The sequence below is a fragment of the Nerophis lumbriciformis genome, linkage group LG10, assembly GCF_033978685.3.
Source record: "Nerophis lumbriciformis linkage group LG10, RoL_Nlum_v2.1, whole genome shotgun sequence".
In the NCBI taxonomy this organism is placed as follows: Eukaryota; Metazoa; Chordata; class Actinopteri; order Syngnathiformes; family Syngnathidae; genus Nerophis; species Nerophis lumbriciformis.
The window spans coordinates 28107548-28124921 of NC_084557.2; the positions used below are offsets into that span (position 1 = coordinate 28107548).

General features: G+C 43.8%; 1 protein-coding gene across 3 annotated transcripts in view; it reads right to left on the bottom strand.

The window, feature by feature from the left end:
* itpr2 (inositol 1,4,5-trisphosphate receptor, type 2) overlaps positions 1 to 17374 on the bottom strand; it is a 121515-nt gene that overhangs the window by 20789 nt on the left and 83352 nt on the right. For all 3 annotated transcript variants that reach the window (XM_061969928.1, XM_061969927.1, XM_061969926.1), the window contains exons 46-52: positions 16767 to 16907; positions 16502 to 16694; positions 14251 to 14376; positions 5650 to 5825; positions 5409 to 5573; positions 5140 to 5323; positions 468 to 548 (exon numbers count right to left, since the gene is read on the bottom strand). In XM_061969928.1, coding sequence (XP_061825912.1) covers positions 468 to 548; positions 5140 to 5323; positions 5409 to 5573; positions 5650 to 5825; positions 14251 to 14376; positions 16502 to 16694; positions 16767 to 16907 — 1066 coding nt within the window. The remainder of the gene's footprint in view (positions 1 to 467; positions 549 to 5139; positions 5324 to 5408; positions 5574 to 5649; positions 5826 to 14250; positions 14377 to 16501; positions 16695 to 16766; positions 16908 to 17374) is intronic.

Sequence of the window (17374 nt, forward strand, 5' to 3'; positions counted from 1 at the left end):
AACCTTTCTGAAATCTTACTGTTAGTCATGTAAATAGCAACTAGGTGTTAGAAGATGAAAATCTGATCAAGATCAGTTCGCTAATTTGACTCATGATGACCTGAAACTTCCTCATGATAACAGTAATGATGTCACTGAAGATCAAAAGAATAAAATTGTCTCTCACATTTCCCCAAACAACGCAGTAAAGTACCTAGAGAAAATGTTTTATAAGAATGAATATGCACTTGAAACAAAAGACGTTGAATTCGTTTAAATAATGAGTGATGAAGATGAGGTTGAGATGATTATGGAAGTGGATCGGGCCATGTGGAATTTAGAGCAGATGAGTGGCATTGATGCAGAAGAACACAAGTGAGTCATCATTTTCCCTCATCAGGCTTCTTTGTGTGGATGTACGTGTGTCCGTTTGTGTGTACTGTATCTTTGTTAATGTGTACGTGCGTGAGTGCGTGTGACTAACTTACCAGCAACAGCTGTGTGTGAAGAAACAGGGGATCTGTCTGTCATACATGAATCTGAAGTCTTACCAAATAAACTTCTTTTGCCTAAAAAAAAGACAAAAAATTACATGCAAACTTGTTAAATGACTGGGGAAAGTGGCAAAGTGATTCAGTGGATCGGAGTCGGCTTGGGCCTTTTTGTGTGCAGTGTGCATGTGGAGTAGGTTATCTCCAGGTAGCCTACTCCAGCTTCTTCTCACCATCCAACAACATTGCTATCAAGAGGCACCGCCCCCAAAGTCCACGCAATGTTGCAGAGTCTTGTCAAACAACTCTGGGCGGATCTCATCCACCCCCAGAGCCCTACTACCATGGAGCTTCTTTACTATCTTGGTAACCTCAGACCTGGAAATAGTAGAGCCCACCACGGATTTCCCAGGCACTGCTTCCTCATAGGAAGATGTGTAGGTGGGATTGAGGAGACCTTCGACGTATTCCTTCCACCGATTCACAACAACCCAAGTTGAGGTCAGCAGCACACATCCCCACCATACATGGTGTTGACAGTGCACCGTTTCCCCTTTCTGAGATGGCAGATGGTGGTCCGGAATCTCTTCAAAGCTGTCCGGAAGTCATTCTTCCTCAAACTCCTCCAATGTCCGAGTTTTCACCTTAGTGACCCCCAGAGCCGCACTCTACATGGCCTGTTGGTATTTTTCCGCTGCCTCCAGAGTCCCCGAGCCAAAAGGACCCGATAGAACTCTTTCAGCTTGACAATACCCCTCACATCAGGGATTTCTGGGATTTCCGCCACGGCAGGCACCAACCACCTTGCGGCCACAGCTCCGATCCCCCGTCTCAACAATAGAGGCACGGAACATGGTCCACTTGGATTCAATGTCCAGCGCCTCCCTCGTGACATGTTTAAAGTTCGTCCGGAGGGGGAAATTTAAACTGTCTCTGACGGGAGACTCTGCTAGACATTCCCAGCAGACCCTCACAATGCGTTTGGGCCTGCCAGGTCTGACCGGCATCCTGCCCCACCATCGGAGTCAACTCACCATCAGGTGGTAATTGGTTAAAAGCTCCGCCCCTCTCTTCACCCGAGTGTCAAAAATATCCATCCATCCATTTTCTACCGCTTGTCCCTTTCGAGGTCGCGGGGGGTGCTGGAGCCTATTTCAGCTGCATTCGGGCGGAAGGTGTCCAAAACATGAGACCACAAATCCGATGACACAACCACAAAGTCGATCATCGAACTGCAGCCTAGGTAGTCCTGGTGCCAAGTTCACATATGGACACCCTTATCTTTGAACATTGTGTTTGTTATGGATAATCTGTGACAAATACAAAAGTCCAATAACAAAACACCACTCAGGTTCAGGTCCAGGCGGCCGTACCCAAAACTCTGGACTACTGTTTGGTGCGTGAGCAAACAACAGTCAGGACCTGTCCCGTCACCTGGAGGCGAAGGGAAGTTACTCATCCGTCTAGTGGGTTAAACGCTCTGACCCGTGGGGCAACATATATTGCCACTTCCGTCCATCGCCTCACACTTCTTGCAATGCCATAGTCGAAGAAAGTCCAGGCCCTCCCGAGAGGACTGGTTCCGGAGCTCTTGCTGTGAGTCTGACTGGATCCAGCCAAAACATATCTCTACCTCGCGTACCAGCTTAGGCTCCTTCACTCCCAGTGAGGTGACGTTCCACATCCCAAGAGCTAGCTTGTTTATCCGAGGATTAGACCACCAAGAGCCGCCCAGCTCACATTGCACCCAACCTCTATGCCCCCTCCTATGAGTGGTAAGCCTAAATAAACCAAAATCGAATTGAAGGAGACGCTGGTTCTATTTTTCCTTGCCTCTCACTATAAGTCAGCTGGAATATGCTCTAGCTTTTTGATAAGCAACATAAAATAAAATAAAAAATGCACTAAAAAGCTTGCAGCACACAAAAATGTCAGAAAACTACACTTTTCTTTGGCGTTGATTTTTGACCAAATTGGTGTGGGGGGCTTATGCGAAATCTTATGTTTTTTGTTTAGTTTCCACAGATCTTTTTTTTTCATTGGGGTTGCGGCAGGATTTAAAATTGTCAGAAAATCACACTTTTACCAGGCGTTGATTTTCAACAAAGATGGTAAGGGAGGGGGACCCTTACGTAAAATAGAAATCTGAGCGAGTGTAGAAAAAAAGCTGAATGCGCATAGAGCACAGGTAGAGAGAGCAGAAGAGAAAGGGCGCGAAACAGCACATTGGTCTGGCTGTGCAGAAAACAGTAATTATTGGGTGTTAATATAGATAGTAACAAACACGCAAACACTCTAATTGTGCACAAATACTTTTATGTTCACTCAAACTTTTTTATTTTTTGCTCGAGTTTAATTTATTTTTAAAATATGTCTGTGCTTACAAAACATATTTGTCGGTCCTCAAAATCTGCCTTTGCGACCTCAAAATTAAAACACAAATATAACGCCATAGCTTCCATTGCAAGTTTTTTGTTTTTTGGCATTGGGACTCCTAATTCCAATCAGCACTGGTAATCAGCAATAATGGTACGATTATTATGTAAACTGAGCCAGCAACTGCTGGGTGGGTGGGTGTGGAAGCGTTGCTTGAAACTGAACAAATCATTTGCATAGCAGCCAACCTCTGAGCAACACCAGGGCTGTATTCGAGTCTAACTTAGCTACAAAAAAGGAAGCGGTGTTAGTTTGGAAACAAAAGACACAGGGCACCAACAAGTCTTGGGTCAGAGCTGTCAGGAAAAAGCTGTGTGGATGCTTCTCATGTTTGATGAAGCTTTGCACCTTAGACCCCCACCTCCCGTGAGCTAACAGTCAGAGAGCTGTGAGAGCCGATGCTTACATAACTTGCCAATGCTCTGTCTGGTGTGTGTGCGTGTGTGTGTGTGTGTGTGTGTGTGTGTTCACTAGTACACAGGATGGCACGGCCACCAGGTTATGCAACAGGTGCACATGTGCTTGCTGGTTGTTTCTCCTGACCGCACGATGCTCTGAAACACAGCTCATTAACACACCCACACTGCAGCTTTTTCAAAACATGTCTGTGTTAGCACATTACATTTTCAAGGTTTATTTACTGTTCACAATTGTTGTAGAAAAACAAAATGCCTAGTTTATTAAATAGGAAAAAACATTTACAAGCTAATTAAATTAAGATTATAGATAAGATAAATATATATTAATTAAAATTCAATAAGACTATATAGAGCTCATTTAAATATAGTATTGGAAATAAAAAAAACATGTTTCAAAATGTTCACAATTATTGGGAGTTTATTACAACATTTTACCTTTTAAAAATTCTTAGAATACTGGGCTACTAATACTGATACTGAATATGTGAAATAATAGTTTCAAGAGGACCTTTGATCATTTTTGATAATCTAAATAAATAAATCAAAATTTAAAACACTTCCTTGTGGTCTAGATAATATGTATTGGATATGTTTTGGTGTAAATTTTGCGTGAATTTAGCGACACAGTCCCTATTATAACGTGTTATTTGAGTCGGTATATATACAGTATATATACAGTATATATATATATATATATATATATACACACACACACACACACACACACACAGACACACACACACACACACACACACACACACACACACACACACACACACACACACACACACACACACACACACACACACACACACACACACACACACACACACACACACACACACACGTGGTCAAAAGTTTACATGCACTTGTAAAGAACATAATGTCATGGCTGTCTTGAGTTTACAATAATTTCTACAACTCCTAATTTTTTTTGATAAGTATGTGCTCCAATCACTCTGTTTATCACAAAAAACATTCATGAATTTATTATTGGTCTACTGAAAATGTGACCAAATCTGCTGGGTCAAAAGTATACATATAGCAATGTTAATATTCGGTTACATGTCCCTTCGCAGGTTTCACGGCAATAAGGCGCTTTCGGTAGCCATCCACAAGCTTCTGGCAAGCTTCTGGTTGAATTTTTTTACCACTCCTCTTGACAAAATTGGTGCAGTTCAGCTAAATTTGTTGGTTTTCTGACATGGACTTGTTTCTTCAGCATTGTCCACATGTTCTCAAAGGGGTTGAAGTCAGAACTTTGGGAAGGCTATTCTAAAACCTTAATTCTAGCCTGATTTAGCCATTTCTTTACCACTTTTGACGTGTGTTTGGGGTCATTGTCCTGTTGGAACACCCAACTGTGCCCAAGACCCAACCTCTGGGCTGATGATTTTACAATTATTATTACACTATATTTTGTTGTTAATTGTTTCCATATTAGAAATGTTTGGCTAATTATGTGGAAGGGATTGCATGTTTTTATACATATATTTGAAAGTAACAATATATAGTTTCTTGCCTGGTATTGTATAGATCTGACATAATGCAACTGCTTTTTAAATGTGTGGCGGTGTGAGGTTCATATTTGTACAGTACATACTGTAGAGAGAGATCTGAGTGTCCTGATAGAAAATAAAGAGGGAGGGATGTGCTCTCGTTTTAAATGTTGCTTGCTGAAGTTAACATACTTATTACTTTGGTAATGAAAACCTTCCAAGGAAACAATGTAAAGTTTGTGTATTTGACTTCAAGTAACACTGACATCATGTGGTAGAAGTCCTTATAACAGTACTGACTTATGAAATTCTGACCTGTATCGGGGAGGCGGTCCACCTCCATGCGGAAGTCATCTTTAAGGAAGAGGAACCCGATGATAGAAAAGAAGTAGACAAGAAAGATGGCCAATACAGCGGTCAGAATAATAGATCGTCCGTTCCTTGTCACGCTCTTAATCACATTAAGCAGTGTTTCCTCTCTGATTACCAGGTCAAAGAGCTGTGTGGGGAGATTATTGCAAAGTATTTATTCATATAAAATTATCTCGTCGTGTCAAAAGTCAAATGGTGCTGGGATGTCTTACTAAAAAGCTGTAGAAGAACTCATGCACAAAGAGGCCCAGAACACAGATGATCGCATAGCCAAGGTGGTAGATGAACAGCATGTCCATTACAACTGCTTTGTAGCCACGGGTGAACGTCCCCTGGTTTCCCACAAAACTCACCAAAAAAATTATCTTGTTGAACAACTGTAAGAGAATAGAAAAATACATTTGAAGAAAGAACAGCACATCATGAAAGTGAGATACATCTTCTACCACTTACATTGACCGTACCCAGCAGCAACAAAGCAGGGCCGAGACCCAGGGTGTATATGGCACGCAGGATGAGGGAGACAAGGAAGAAGAGTATGCCCCATGTTTTGGGTATTATTGGAAGTAAAGCAGTGGACACAAACAATGCCCCCCACAGCAATACAGAGCAGAAAGGTGATAAGGTCCCTGGAAAGAGAAATAAACAGTGAAATAATTACAAATAATCAATATAGCAATCATTAATTCATTATTCCATTTATTTCATTTACAAAAGTCACACAATGTTAATCAATCTAATAAAATGAGATAGAGCAACCCAAACCCAATCCCAGCTCCACAACACACACACACACACACACACACACACACACACATGTATATACATATATTCATATGAATACAAATATATATATATACATAACCATACACATATATACAGTACATATACATGCACATATATACATACACATATATACATATGTATATGCATATATACACACATCCACACATATAGACATGTACATAAATACACATACACATTTATACATATATATATATATATATATATATATAAACTGTATATATATTCATATATACACATACATATAAGCACATATATGTACATACATATGCATATACACATACACACATAAATATACATATATAAACATATTTTTCCTGACCTAACGTATATTCCGCTCTACCCCGGTATTGAGCACTGTATAACGGATAAACCACAGAAACCTCGACTATATTATTATACACATATATATATATGTATATATAGTGTATATGTATATGTATATATATATATATATATATATATATATATATATATATATATATTAATATATATATATATATATATATATATACAGTATATATATTCACACATATATATATACACATTTACATATGTATTTCTATATCGAATACACATATACATATATGTATATACAAGTATGTGTATATACACGTATGTGTATATACATGTATGTGTATATACCTGTATGTATATACATATGTGTATATACATATTAGAGAGACTTAGACTTAGACTTCCTTTTATTGTCATTCAAATTTGAACTTTACAGTACATATAAGAGTGAAATTTTGTTGCATTAGATCATGGTAGTGCAGGATAAAAGAGCAATAAGGTGCAGATATAAATAAATAGTTACTGTACAGATAAATACATTGTACTTTTGCATATGCATCCACGCTTATGGATGTATGTTATATTGTCTTTATATTCCAGCGAGTTAATCCATTTTGGGGGGGAATTGAGAGGATTATTTTAATGCGTTCAAGAGTTTTACAGCCTGAGGGAAGAATCTGTTACAAAACCTGGAGGTACTGCTGCGGAGGCTGCGGAACCTCTTTCTAGAGTCCAGCAGTGAAAACAGTCCTTGGTGGGGGTGGGAGGAATCTCTGCAGATTTTCTGAGTTCTGGTCAGGCAGCAGCTTTTTGCGATCTCCTGGATAGGAGGAAGAGGAGTCCTGATGATCTTTTCCGCCGTCATCACCACTCTCTGCAGAGACTTCCAGTCTGAGGCACTGCAGGCTCCAGTCCAGACAGAGATGCAGTTGGTCAGTAGGCTCTCTATAGTGCCTCTGTAGAATGTGGTGAGAATGGGGGGAGGGAGATGTGCTCTTTTCATCCGATGCAAAAAGTGCATGCGCTGCTGAGTTCTTTTTACAAGAGCTCCGGTGTGTAGGGACCAGGTCATATTGTCAGTTATCTGCACCCCCAGGAACTGGGTGCTGCTTACCATCTCCGCCACTGTGCCAATTAATGAAGAGTGGAGTGTGGCTGGACTGGTGCTTCCTGAAGTTGACGATGATCTCCTTGGTCTTGTCGACATTCAGGACCAGGTTGTTGGTTCTGCACCAGTCAACCAGATGTTTCACCTCCTCCCTGTAGTCCATGTCGTTGTTGTCACGGATGAGGCCCACTGCTGTTGTGTCGTCCGCATACTTCACAATGTGGTTAGTAGTGGACCTGGCGCAGCAGTCATGAGTCATCAGCGTGAACAGCAGCGGACTCAGGACGCAGCCGGTGCTCAGGGAGTTGGCCCTGGAGGTGTTGGCGCCCACTCTCACAGACTGGGGTCTGTCTTTGAGGAAGTCCAGCAGCCAGTTGCATAGGGGGGTACTGAATCCAAGGGGGGTCAGTTTGCTCACCAAGCAGAAGTCCAGAAACAACATCCGCACGTGTGTGTCCTTTCCTTCCAGATGTTCTAAGCTCAGGTGGAGTGCAGAGCAGATGGCGTCCTCTGTGGAGCGGTTAGGGCGATAAACAAACTGGTATGGGCCGAATGTGGGGGGAAGTCTGGATCACCATTTCGAAGCACCCCCATCATTTTGATGGGGGTGAGTGCCACGGGGTGATAATCATTGAGGGAGGAGATTGTGGATTTTTTAGGCACAGGAATGATTGTGGCCGTCTTAAAACATGATGGTACCACAGCCTGGGTCAGCGAGGTGTTGAAGATGTCTGTGAGAACCCCAGCCAGCTGGTCTGCACATTTCTTAAGTACCCTGCCCGGAATGTCATCAGGTCCCGCTGCTTTCCGGGGGTTCTCTCTCCTCAGGGTTTTCCAGACATCCGCTGTGTACAGGTTGAGCGGCTGCGAAGGATGGATTTCCTCACCGGAGTGGTGTTAAGTGCCTGCAAAGTGGTTGTTTAGGTCGTTAAGGAAGCTGATGCTGTTGTCACAGGGACGGGGGGCAGCTTTATAGTCCGTGATGACATGTATGCCCTGCCACATTCGTCTAGTGTTCCTGGGGTTCTCGAAAAAGTCCTGCACCACATATGTGTATATACATATCTGCATATGTATATACACATATGTAAATGTGTACAGTACATGTAGGAATCACGTTAGACAAATAACAATTTAGAATAACTGAAAAAAGCAATACAATTATGCAGGATGAAGGTTGAGCTCCTCTGAGCTGCCACCTTACCGTGGTAGAGGAGTTTGCGTGTCCCAATGATCCTAGGAGCTATGTTGTCCGGGGGTTTCTATGCCCCCTGGTAGGGTCTCCCAAGGCAAACTGGTCCTATGTGAGGGATCAGACAAAGAGCAGCTCGAAGACCTCTATGAAGAACACTAACAAAGGACCCAGATTTCCCTCGCCCGGACGCGGGTCACCGGGGCCCCCCTCTGGAGCCAGGCCCAGAGGTGGGGCACGATGGCGAGCGCCTGGTGGCCGGGCCTGTCCCCATGGGGCCCGGCCGGGCACAGCCCGAAGAGGCAACGTGGGTACCCCCTCCAATGGGCTCACCACCCATAGCAGGGGCCATAGAGGTCGGGTGCAGTGTGAGCTGGGCGGAAGCCGAGGGCAGGGCACTTGGCGGTCCGATCCTCGGCTACATAAGCTGGCTCTTGGGACGTGGAACGTCACCTCGCTGGAGGGGAAGGAGCCTGAGCTAGTGCGTGAGGTGGAGAAGTTCCGGCTAGATATAGTCGGACTCAATTCGACGCACAGCAAGGGCTCTGGAACCACTTCTCTTGAGAGGGACTGGACTCTCTTCCACTCTGGCGTTGCCGGCAGTGAGAGGCGACGGGCTGGGGTGGCAATTCTTGTTTCCCCTCGGCTCAAAGCCTGCACGTTGGAGTTCAACCCGGTGGACGAGAGGGTAGCTTCCCTCCGCCTTCGGGTGGGGGGGCGGGTCCTGACTGTTGTTTGCGTTTACGCGCCAAACGGCAGCTCAGAGTACCCACCCTTTTTGGATTCACTCGAGGGAGTACTGGAGAGTGCTCCCCCGGGTGATTCCCTCGTTCTACTGGGGGACTTCAACGCTCATGTTGGCAGCGACAGTGAAACCTGGAGAGGTGTGATTGGGAAGAATGGCCGCCCGGATCTGAACCCGAGTGGTGTTCTGTTATTGGACTTTTGTGCTCGTCACAGATTGTCGATAACAAACACCATGTTCAAACATAAGGGTGTCCATATGTGCACTTGGCACCAGGACACCCTAGGCCGCAGTTCCATGATCGACTTTGTAGTTGTGTCATCGGATTTGCGGTCTCATGTTTTGGACACTCGGGTGAAGAGAGGGGCGGAGCTTTCTACCGATCACCACCTGGTGGTGAGTTGGCTGCGATGGTGGGGGAGAATGCCGGACAGACCTGGCAGGCCCAAACGCATTGTGAGGGTTTGCTGGGAACGCCTGGCAGAGTCTCCTGTCAGAGAGAGTTTCAATTCCCACCTACGGAAGAACTTTGAAAATGTCACGAGGGAGGCGCTGGACATTGAGTCCGAGTGGACGATGTTCCGTGCCTCTGTTGTCGAGGCGGCCGATTGGAGCTGTGGCCGCAAGGTGGTTGGTGCCTGTCGTGGCGGTAATCCTAGAACCCGTTGGTGGACGCCGGCGGTGAGGGATGCCGTCAAGAAGGAGTCCTATCGGGTTCTTTTGGCTCATGGGACTCCTGAGGCAGCAGACAGGTACCGACAGGCCAAGCGGTGTGCGGCTTCAGCGGTCGCGGAGGCAAAAACTCGGAAATGGGAGGAGTTCGGGGAGGCCATGGAAAAAGACTTCCGGACGGCTTTGAAGCAATTCTGGACCACCATCCGCCGCCTCAGGAAGGGGAAGCAGTGCAGTGTCAACACCGTGTATGGTGGGGATGGTGCTCTGCTAACCTCGACTGCGGATGTTGTGGATCGGTGGAGAGAATACTTCGAAGACCTCCTCAATCCTACCAGCACGTCTTCCTATGAGGAAGCAGGGCCTGGGGAATCTGTGGTGGGCTCTCCTATTTCTGGGGCTGAGGTTGCCGAGGTAGTTAAAAAGCTCCTCGGTGGCAAGGCCCCGGGGGTGGATGAGGTCTGCCCGGAGTTCCTTAAGGCTCTGGATGTTGTGGAGCTGTCTTGGTTGACAAGACTCTGCAACATCGCGTGGACATCGTGGGCGGTACCTCTGGATTGGCAGACCGGTGTGGTGGTTCCTCTCTTTAAGAAGGGGAACCGGAGGGTGTGTTCCAACTATCGTGGGATCACACTCCTCAGCCTTCCCGGTAAGGTCTATTCAGGTGTACTGGAGAGGAGGCTACGCCGGATAGTCGAACCTCGGATTCAGGAGGAATAGTGTGGTTTTCGTCCTGGTCGTGGAACTGTGGACCAGCTCTATACTCTCGGCAGGGTCCTTGAGGGTGCATGGGAGTTTGCCCAACCAGTCTACATGTGCTTTGTGGACTTGGAGAAGGCATTCGACCGTGTACCCCGGGAAGTCCTGTGGGGAGTGCTCAGAGAGTATGGGGTAACGGACTGTCTTATTGTGGCAGTTCGCTCCCTGTATAATCAGTGTCAGAGCTTGGTCCGCATTGCCGGCAGTAAGTCGGACACGTTTCCAGTGAGGGTTGGACTCCGCCAAGGCTGCCCTTTGTCACCGATTCTGTTCATAACCTTTATGGACAGAATTTCTAGGCGCAGTCAGGGCGTTGAGGGTATCTGGTTTGGTGGCTGCAGGATTAGGTCTCTGCTATTTGCAGATAATGTGGTCCTGATGGCTTCCTCCGGCCAAGATCTTCAGCTCTCACTGGATCGGTTCGCAGCCGAGTGTGAAGCGACTGGGATGGGAATCAGCACCTCCAAGTCCGAGTCCATGGTTCTCTCCCGGAAAAGGGTGGAGTGCCATCTCCGGGTTGGGGAGGAGATCTTGCCCCAAGTGGAGGAGTTCAAGTACCTCGGAGTCTTGTTCACGAGTGGGGGAAGAGTGGATCGTGAGATCGACAGGCGGATCGGTGCGGCGTCTTCAGTAATGTGGACGCTGTATCGATCCGTTGTGGTGAAGAAGGAGCTGAGCCGGAAGGCAAAGCTCTCGATTTACCGGTCGATCTACGTTCCCATCCTCACCTATGGTCATGAGCTTTGGGTCATGACCGAAAGGACAGGATCACGGGTACAAGCGGCCGAAATGAGTTTCCTCCGCCGAGTGGCGGGGCTCTCCCTTAGAGATAGGGTGAGAAGCTCTGTCATTCGGGGGGAGCTCAAAGTAAAGCCGCTGCTCCTCCACATCGAGAGGAGCCAGATGAGGTGGTTCGGGCATCTGGTCAGGATGCCACCCGAACGCCTCCCTAGGAAGGTGTTTCGGGCACGTCCGACCGGTAGGAGGCCACGGGGAAGACCCAGGACACGCTGGGAAGACTATCTCCCCCGGCTGGCCTGGGAACGCCTCGGGGTCCCCCGGGAGGAGCTGGACGAAGTGGCTGGGGAGAGGGAAGTCTGGGCTTCCCTGCTTAAGCTGCTGCCCCCGCGACCCGACCTCGGATAAGCGGAAGAAGATGGATGGATGGAAGGTTGAGCTCTATTGCCGCTAGCCTAATGCTAACGTACAATGGACTAGCTTATAGACAAGCTAACTCAAATTAGCATGGCAAATCGCAGGGCACAGATAGACAATCATTCACACTAGCATTTATATCTATGGGAAATTTACAGTTCTCCAATGAAGCTAACATGCATATTTTAAAAATGTGGAAGGAAACTGGAGTGTCCAGAGAAAACGGGGACAAGTGCACACTCGACACAGCGATGTCCAAACGGAGGCTCGAAGAGGTGTACAGCTAGACGTTGTGGGTAGTAATGTCAAAATATTTGGCTTGAACAAGAAATGCATTAATTAGATTAAAACATCTTTCTCTTCAACTTTCTCTCCTTATTTTTGCCGGGTGTAGGTGCGCGACGAGCAGTTGCCACGCTTCTGACAGGCGATTTAGATGCACCTTTTTTTTCTAAATAAAGCAATGAGGAACGTTTTTGATATTTGAGCCGTTTTTCAAACTTATTGTAGCCAATAGTACATAAATAATAGACCATATAGGGTACATCCAGTCATACAATATATCACTTAAACTTGTTTTCATGTTAAAAATGTGTTTTCATATAAAAAAATAAAATAAAAAAAAAGGTATATATATATATATATATTGAAGGTGTAATCTTGCCAGTAATCTTGTGTTGCGCCACAATCGTTTACATGTAGGGGAAACCCTGAGTAGTCTCTCCATAGTTTTTCTTATTTCATTATTACTACTTTTCCCCACGCTTTTAACCCTGGGCTTTATACAATGTTGAGAAAAATTTATGGATTCTTCTGGGCTCACGAATTTCAGATGCTGCAAATAAAATTCACATCAGATCAAGGGAATTGCCGATCAGGTCACGATGTACCAATGAAATTGTTGACACTAAATCAAACGCCCTCACACAATCAATCCGTTTAGCGTGTTATGGACTCACCATCATAATGAAGAGGAAACAACAAAATGCTCACGTCGTACACATATTTTTGGAAGCAGTGAGAACTGTACACTCAAACAGAGCCGTGATTAAATGATGCTACTAATACATTTTGGTACTGGTACAAAAATGTTTTTCAATATTTTTCGCAAAAAATTCTTAATAAATGCGACCAAAAAAATTACATTATTGGCTTTATTTTAACAAAAAATCTTATGATTATTTATTCATATGTTTCTTATTGCAACTTGACAATAAGTTTGGCATTAAATTAAGTATTAAGTAAGCAAACAGGTTAAAAAGGGCCCTAACTTGACATATTCTGTCATTTCTCATTGTATTATTTTGTCAAAAATATGAGGGACAAGTGGTAGAAATGGATTAATTATTAATGTATTTGTTAATTCCCTTTTAATATTTGGTTATTTTCTGTTTTAGCATGTATTATCTACACGTATGTTAAAATGTAATAATCACCTATTCTTCTATTTGGATGCTTTATATTAGTTTTGGGTGATACCACAAATTTGGGTGTCATATTTAAAGTCCTCATGTGTCCAGGGACGTATTTCCAGAGTTTAGAAATGTAATAAAAAGAAAAAAAGATTTTGTGTAGATAAAAAAACTTGATGTAATCATTGTAGTATCGACAAGATACGGCTCTTATACTTGGTTACAATTGCTAGATGTGTAGACCCACCCTTTTGTTTACATTCAGGACTGCCAGCTTGCTGTTAGTGGTGAATGTGAGCTATTGTGTGCTCCTACGGTGTGTTGTGAAGCATGTTTAGCTATTAGCTATTGTCACCGCGGCACACATCATGTCGATGATAAGTAAAAGTATCAGTATTTATATATATATATATATATATATATATATATATATATATATATATATATATATATATATATTAAAAGCAGTATACACCATTTTTAATTTATTAGTGCCTCTGTACTTTATTAGTACCCGTATATATATTAAAAGTTAAAGTTAAAGTACCAATGATTGTCACACACACACTAGGTGTGGCGAGATTATTTTCTGCATTTGACCCATCACCCTTGATCACCCCCTGGGAGGTGAGGGGAGCAGTGGGCAGCAGCGGTGGCCGCGCCCGGGAATCATTTTGGTGATTTAACCCCCAATTCCAACCCTTGATGCTGAGTGCCAAGCAGGGAGGTAATGGGTCCCATTTTTATAGTCTTTGGTATGACTCGGCCGGGGTTTGAACTCACAACCTACCGATCTCAGGGCGGACACTCTAACCACTAGGCCACTGAGTAGGTCTGGTATATATATATATATATATATATATATAGATATATATATATAATTAAACTTCAGATTAAACATCACACTTACCTTCATCTCCATCATCACCAAATGGGTAGAATACGGCCACACAAACATTGAGCAGGCAGGCCAGGTAGAAGGAGATACTCCCCCATTGAGAGATGTGACGTGAGAACCAGAACAGAGTCTTGTATTCTACACAAAAAAACATATCGATGATGTTCTCATTCATCCAGGTCATTGTATTCTCAGGGCATTCAATCTATCGCAACTGGACTGTTTGGTTTGTCTTAAAAGATGTTTCGCCTCTCATCCAAGCAGGCTTCATCAGTTCATGCTCATAGACTTAGATTGGTCAGATCAAGTCTTAGACTTAGATTGACCAGATCTAGTCTTAGACTTTGATTGACCAGATCTAGTCTTAGACTTTGATTGACCAGATCTAGTCTTAGACTTTGATTGACCAGATCTAGTCTTACTTAGATTGGTCAGAGCTCCTCCAGCAGCTGGTGCCAAAACCCCAAATATTTATACTCCAACATAGGAAGGTGTGCCTGGGCAAAGATAAGATAGCTCTGAGCTCGTTTAAGGGAACATGACCAAGTCATTGGTAGAGATATGTGGATGACACATGGGTTAAAATCAGAAGCCAAGAAGTGCAAGCCTTCACCGAGCACATTAACTCAGTGGACAGAAACATCAAGTTCCCACGTGAGGATGTCAAATACACTAAGTTGCCTTTTTTGGACTGTGATGTCCACATTGGAGAGAACAAGGGCCTCCATGTCAGGGTTTATCGGAAACCCACACATACTGATCTATACCTACATTTTGACTCACACCACCCACTGGAACACAAACTGGCCGTTATCATAACCCTCCAGCACAGAGCTGATAATGTTCCCACCAGCCCACAAGCCAAATAGAAAGAGGGTAAGCATTTGAGGGAGGCCCTCAAAACCTGAGGTTACCCCACCTGGTCGTTTGTGAAAAGTGCATCCAGTTCCAGAAATAACAAGAACAGAGTAGATGCGGAGGAAAAAGGTGATGAATGCAAAAATATTGTCATTCCCTAATTATCAGGTCTATCCGAAAAACTCAGAAGAATTTTTAACCAACAACACCCCAGTATACTTCAAACCAGGCAACACACTGGTTTTATTTGATTGAAGTTCATTTCAAAACATGAATACAGTTTCAACATGATACATTACATATTTGAGACAGAGACTAGTGCATCCTAAAGACCAGACACCCTACACCCACAAAAACAACCTTGGTGTAAGTTATCCAGTGTAATGATAAATGCACTGATTCATATATTAATATAGGTATGGATTTATATATTGGGGGAACAAAACAAACCACTAAGCAGACAAACGACACAGCATAGACGGGCGAACTCTTCAGGCCAAAACTCAGCTGTCTACCTGCACCTCAAGGAGAAATAGCACTCCTTTGAGAACAAAAATGTACAGATTCTGGACGGAGAGGACTGATGGTACAAAAGAGTAGTGAGGGAAGCCATTAACGTCAAGGTTGAAAAACCATCCCTGAACAGAGGAGGTGGTCTGTGACCCCCACATACATACATCACTGTCCTTTCAACAATTTTGGCCACAGATGCTACTTTGTGCCACAACTGAATGGAATGCTAACATGGGTGATTCCGACTATTTTGGATTGGTAGTGGTCGATCCACAGCGATTGCTCTGGCACACAATACCTCAATGCTAAAGAGGGGAAATTACACTTCAACGACAGTCATTGGCAATGACAGTAGGATTGCTTGATTGCATCTCAACAGTTGTTTTTCCTCACTATGCTAAGGCAAAACCACCCTAGCACCCTCCTGGTCTTGGACTATAAATAATTGGGGTTTTGGCACCAACCGCTAGACTAGATCTGACCAATCTAAGTCTATGAGCATGAACTGATGAAGCCTGCTTGTATGAGAGGCGAAACATTTTCTAAGACAAACCAAACAGTGCAGCTGCGATTGATTGAATTCCCTGCAAACAAAACATAAGGGAAAAGATGCAAAGAGAAGCACAAATCTAAAAATATTGTTATACTTTGTAATCTATTGTTTCAACCAACAGGAGAGTGCAAAGGAAAGTACCGGTAGTATTATTTTGATAGCAATTTGTTGGTTGGTTTGTTACAGAATTATGCAGAAACTAAACACTAAGAAGTAACCTTCTGCCATATGTAATCACTGTACAATATTGTGGAAGTAGAGGGGTGGCATTAATCGTGCTGCTGCTATTGTATACAATCACTATTATTGAGTGTTATACAGTAGAATGTAAAGACTCACTTCGGATCTTCTTCTGCCAACTCATCTCATTGTAGAGGTTGTCAAACTGCTGAAAGAAGTCATTAACCTTGCTGCCCTGGTCATCTCTCTCAGTGGTAGTGAACACACGCATTTGGGAGTCCTGGGTGAGGTACTCACAGATATTTGGCACAGGAAACACGATTTGTTCCATGGTGCGGTCATGACGCACAATCTGGTAAATTGAAAAGATTTAATGAATTGGCTTTTTAGATTCAGAGGACAGACACAATATAATGATACTGACCTCAATCTGAGCTGTGTGTTTGGCATAGTATTGAAACGCATCGTCTTTGTCATTGTCATTGTCGGGGTCCAACCCTGATCCAGACCCGAATGCCGACCCCGGCCTCAGACTCTGCTGGAGAATTTTACTATGTCGAGCCAGCTGGGATGCGAAGTAAAAAGATATTTCAGATTAAACAGATATGAAACACTGTCCATTCGATACTATTTCAGAATCATTTTATTTCAAAAATGTAAAAATGTCATGTGCCTAATACATTTTGAAGGCTTGATGTGAACTAATTTGTCACTTTGCTCATTCTTTAATTAATTGTTTTTTCTGTCTTTCAGCTTTTCACACCAGGACAAGGCAATTGCATGTTTGATTTGCTTTAGTTTTTACATCGGATGTCTTTCTTTCCCGATGCAACCCTCCCATTTTGTGCTTGAAACTGACACTACATATCACCAATGGCTAGCTGCCATTGAATTAAACCTGTGTCATTAGCAGCTTGAGACATCTCACCCCCAAGGTTGTCATTTTTTAATTAATATATACATAAAGTAAATAAATGTAAAATATCAAATCATTACAGTAGTACTTCAACTTAAGGGTTTAATTGGTTCTCA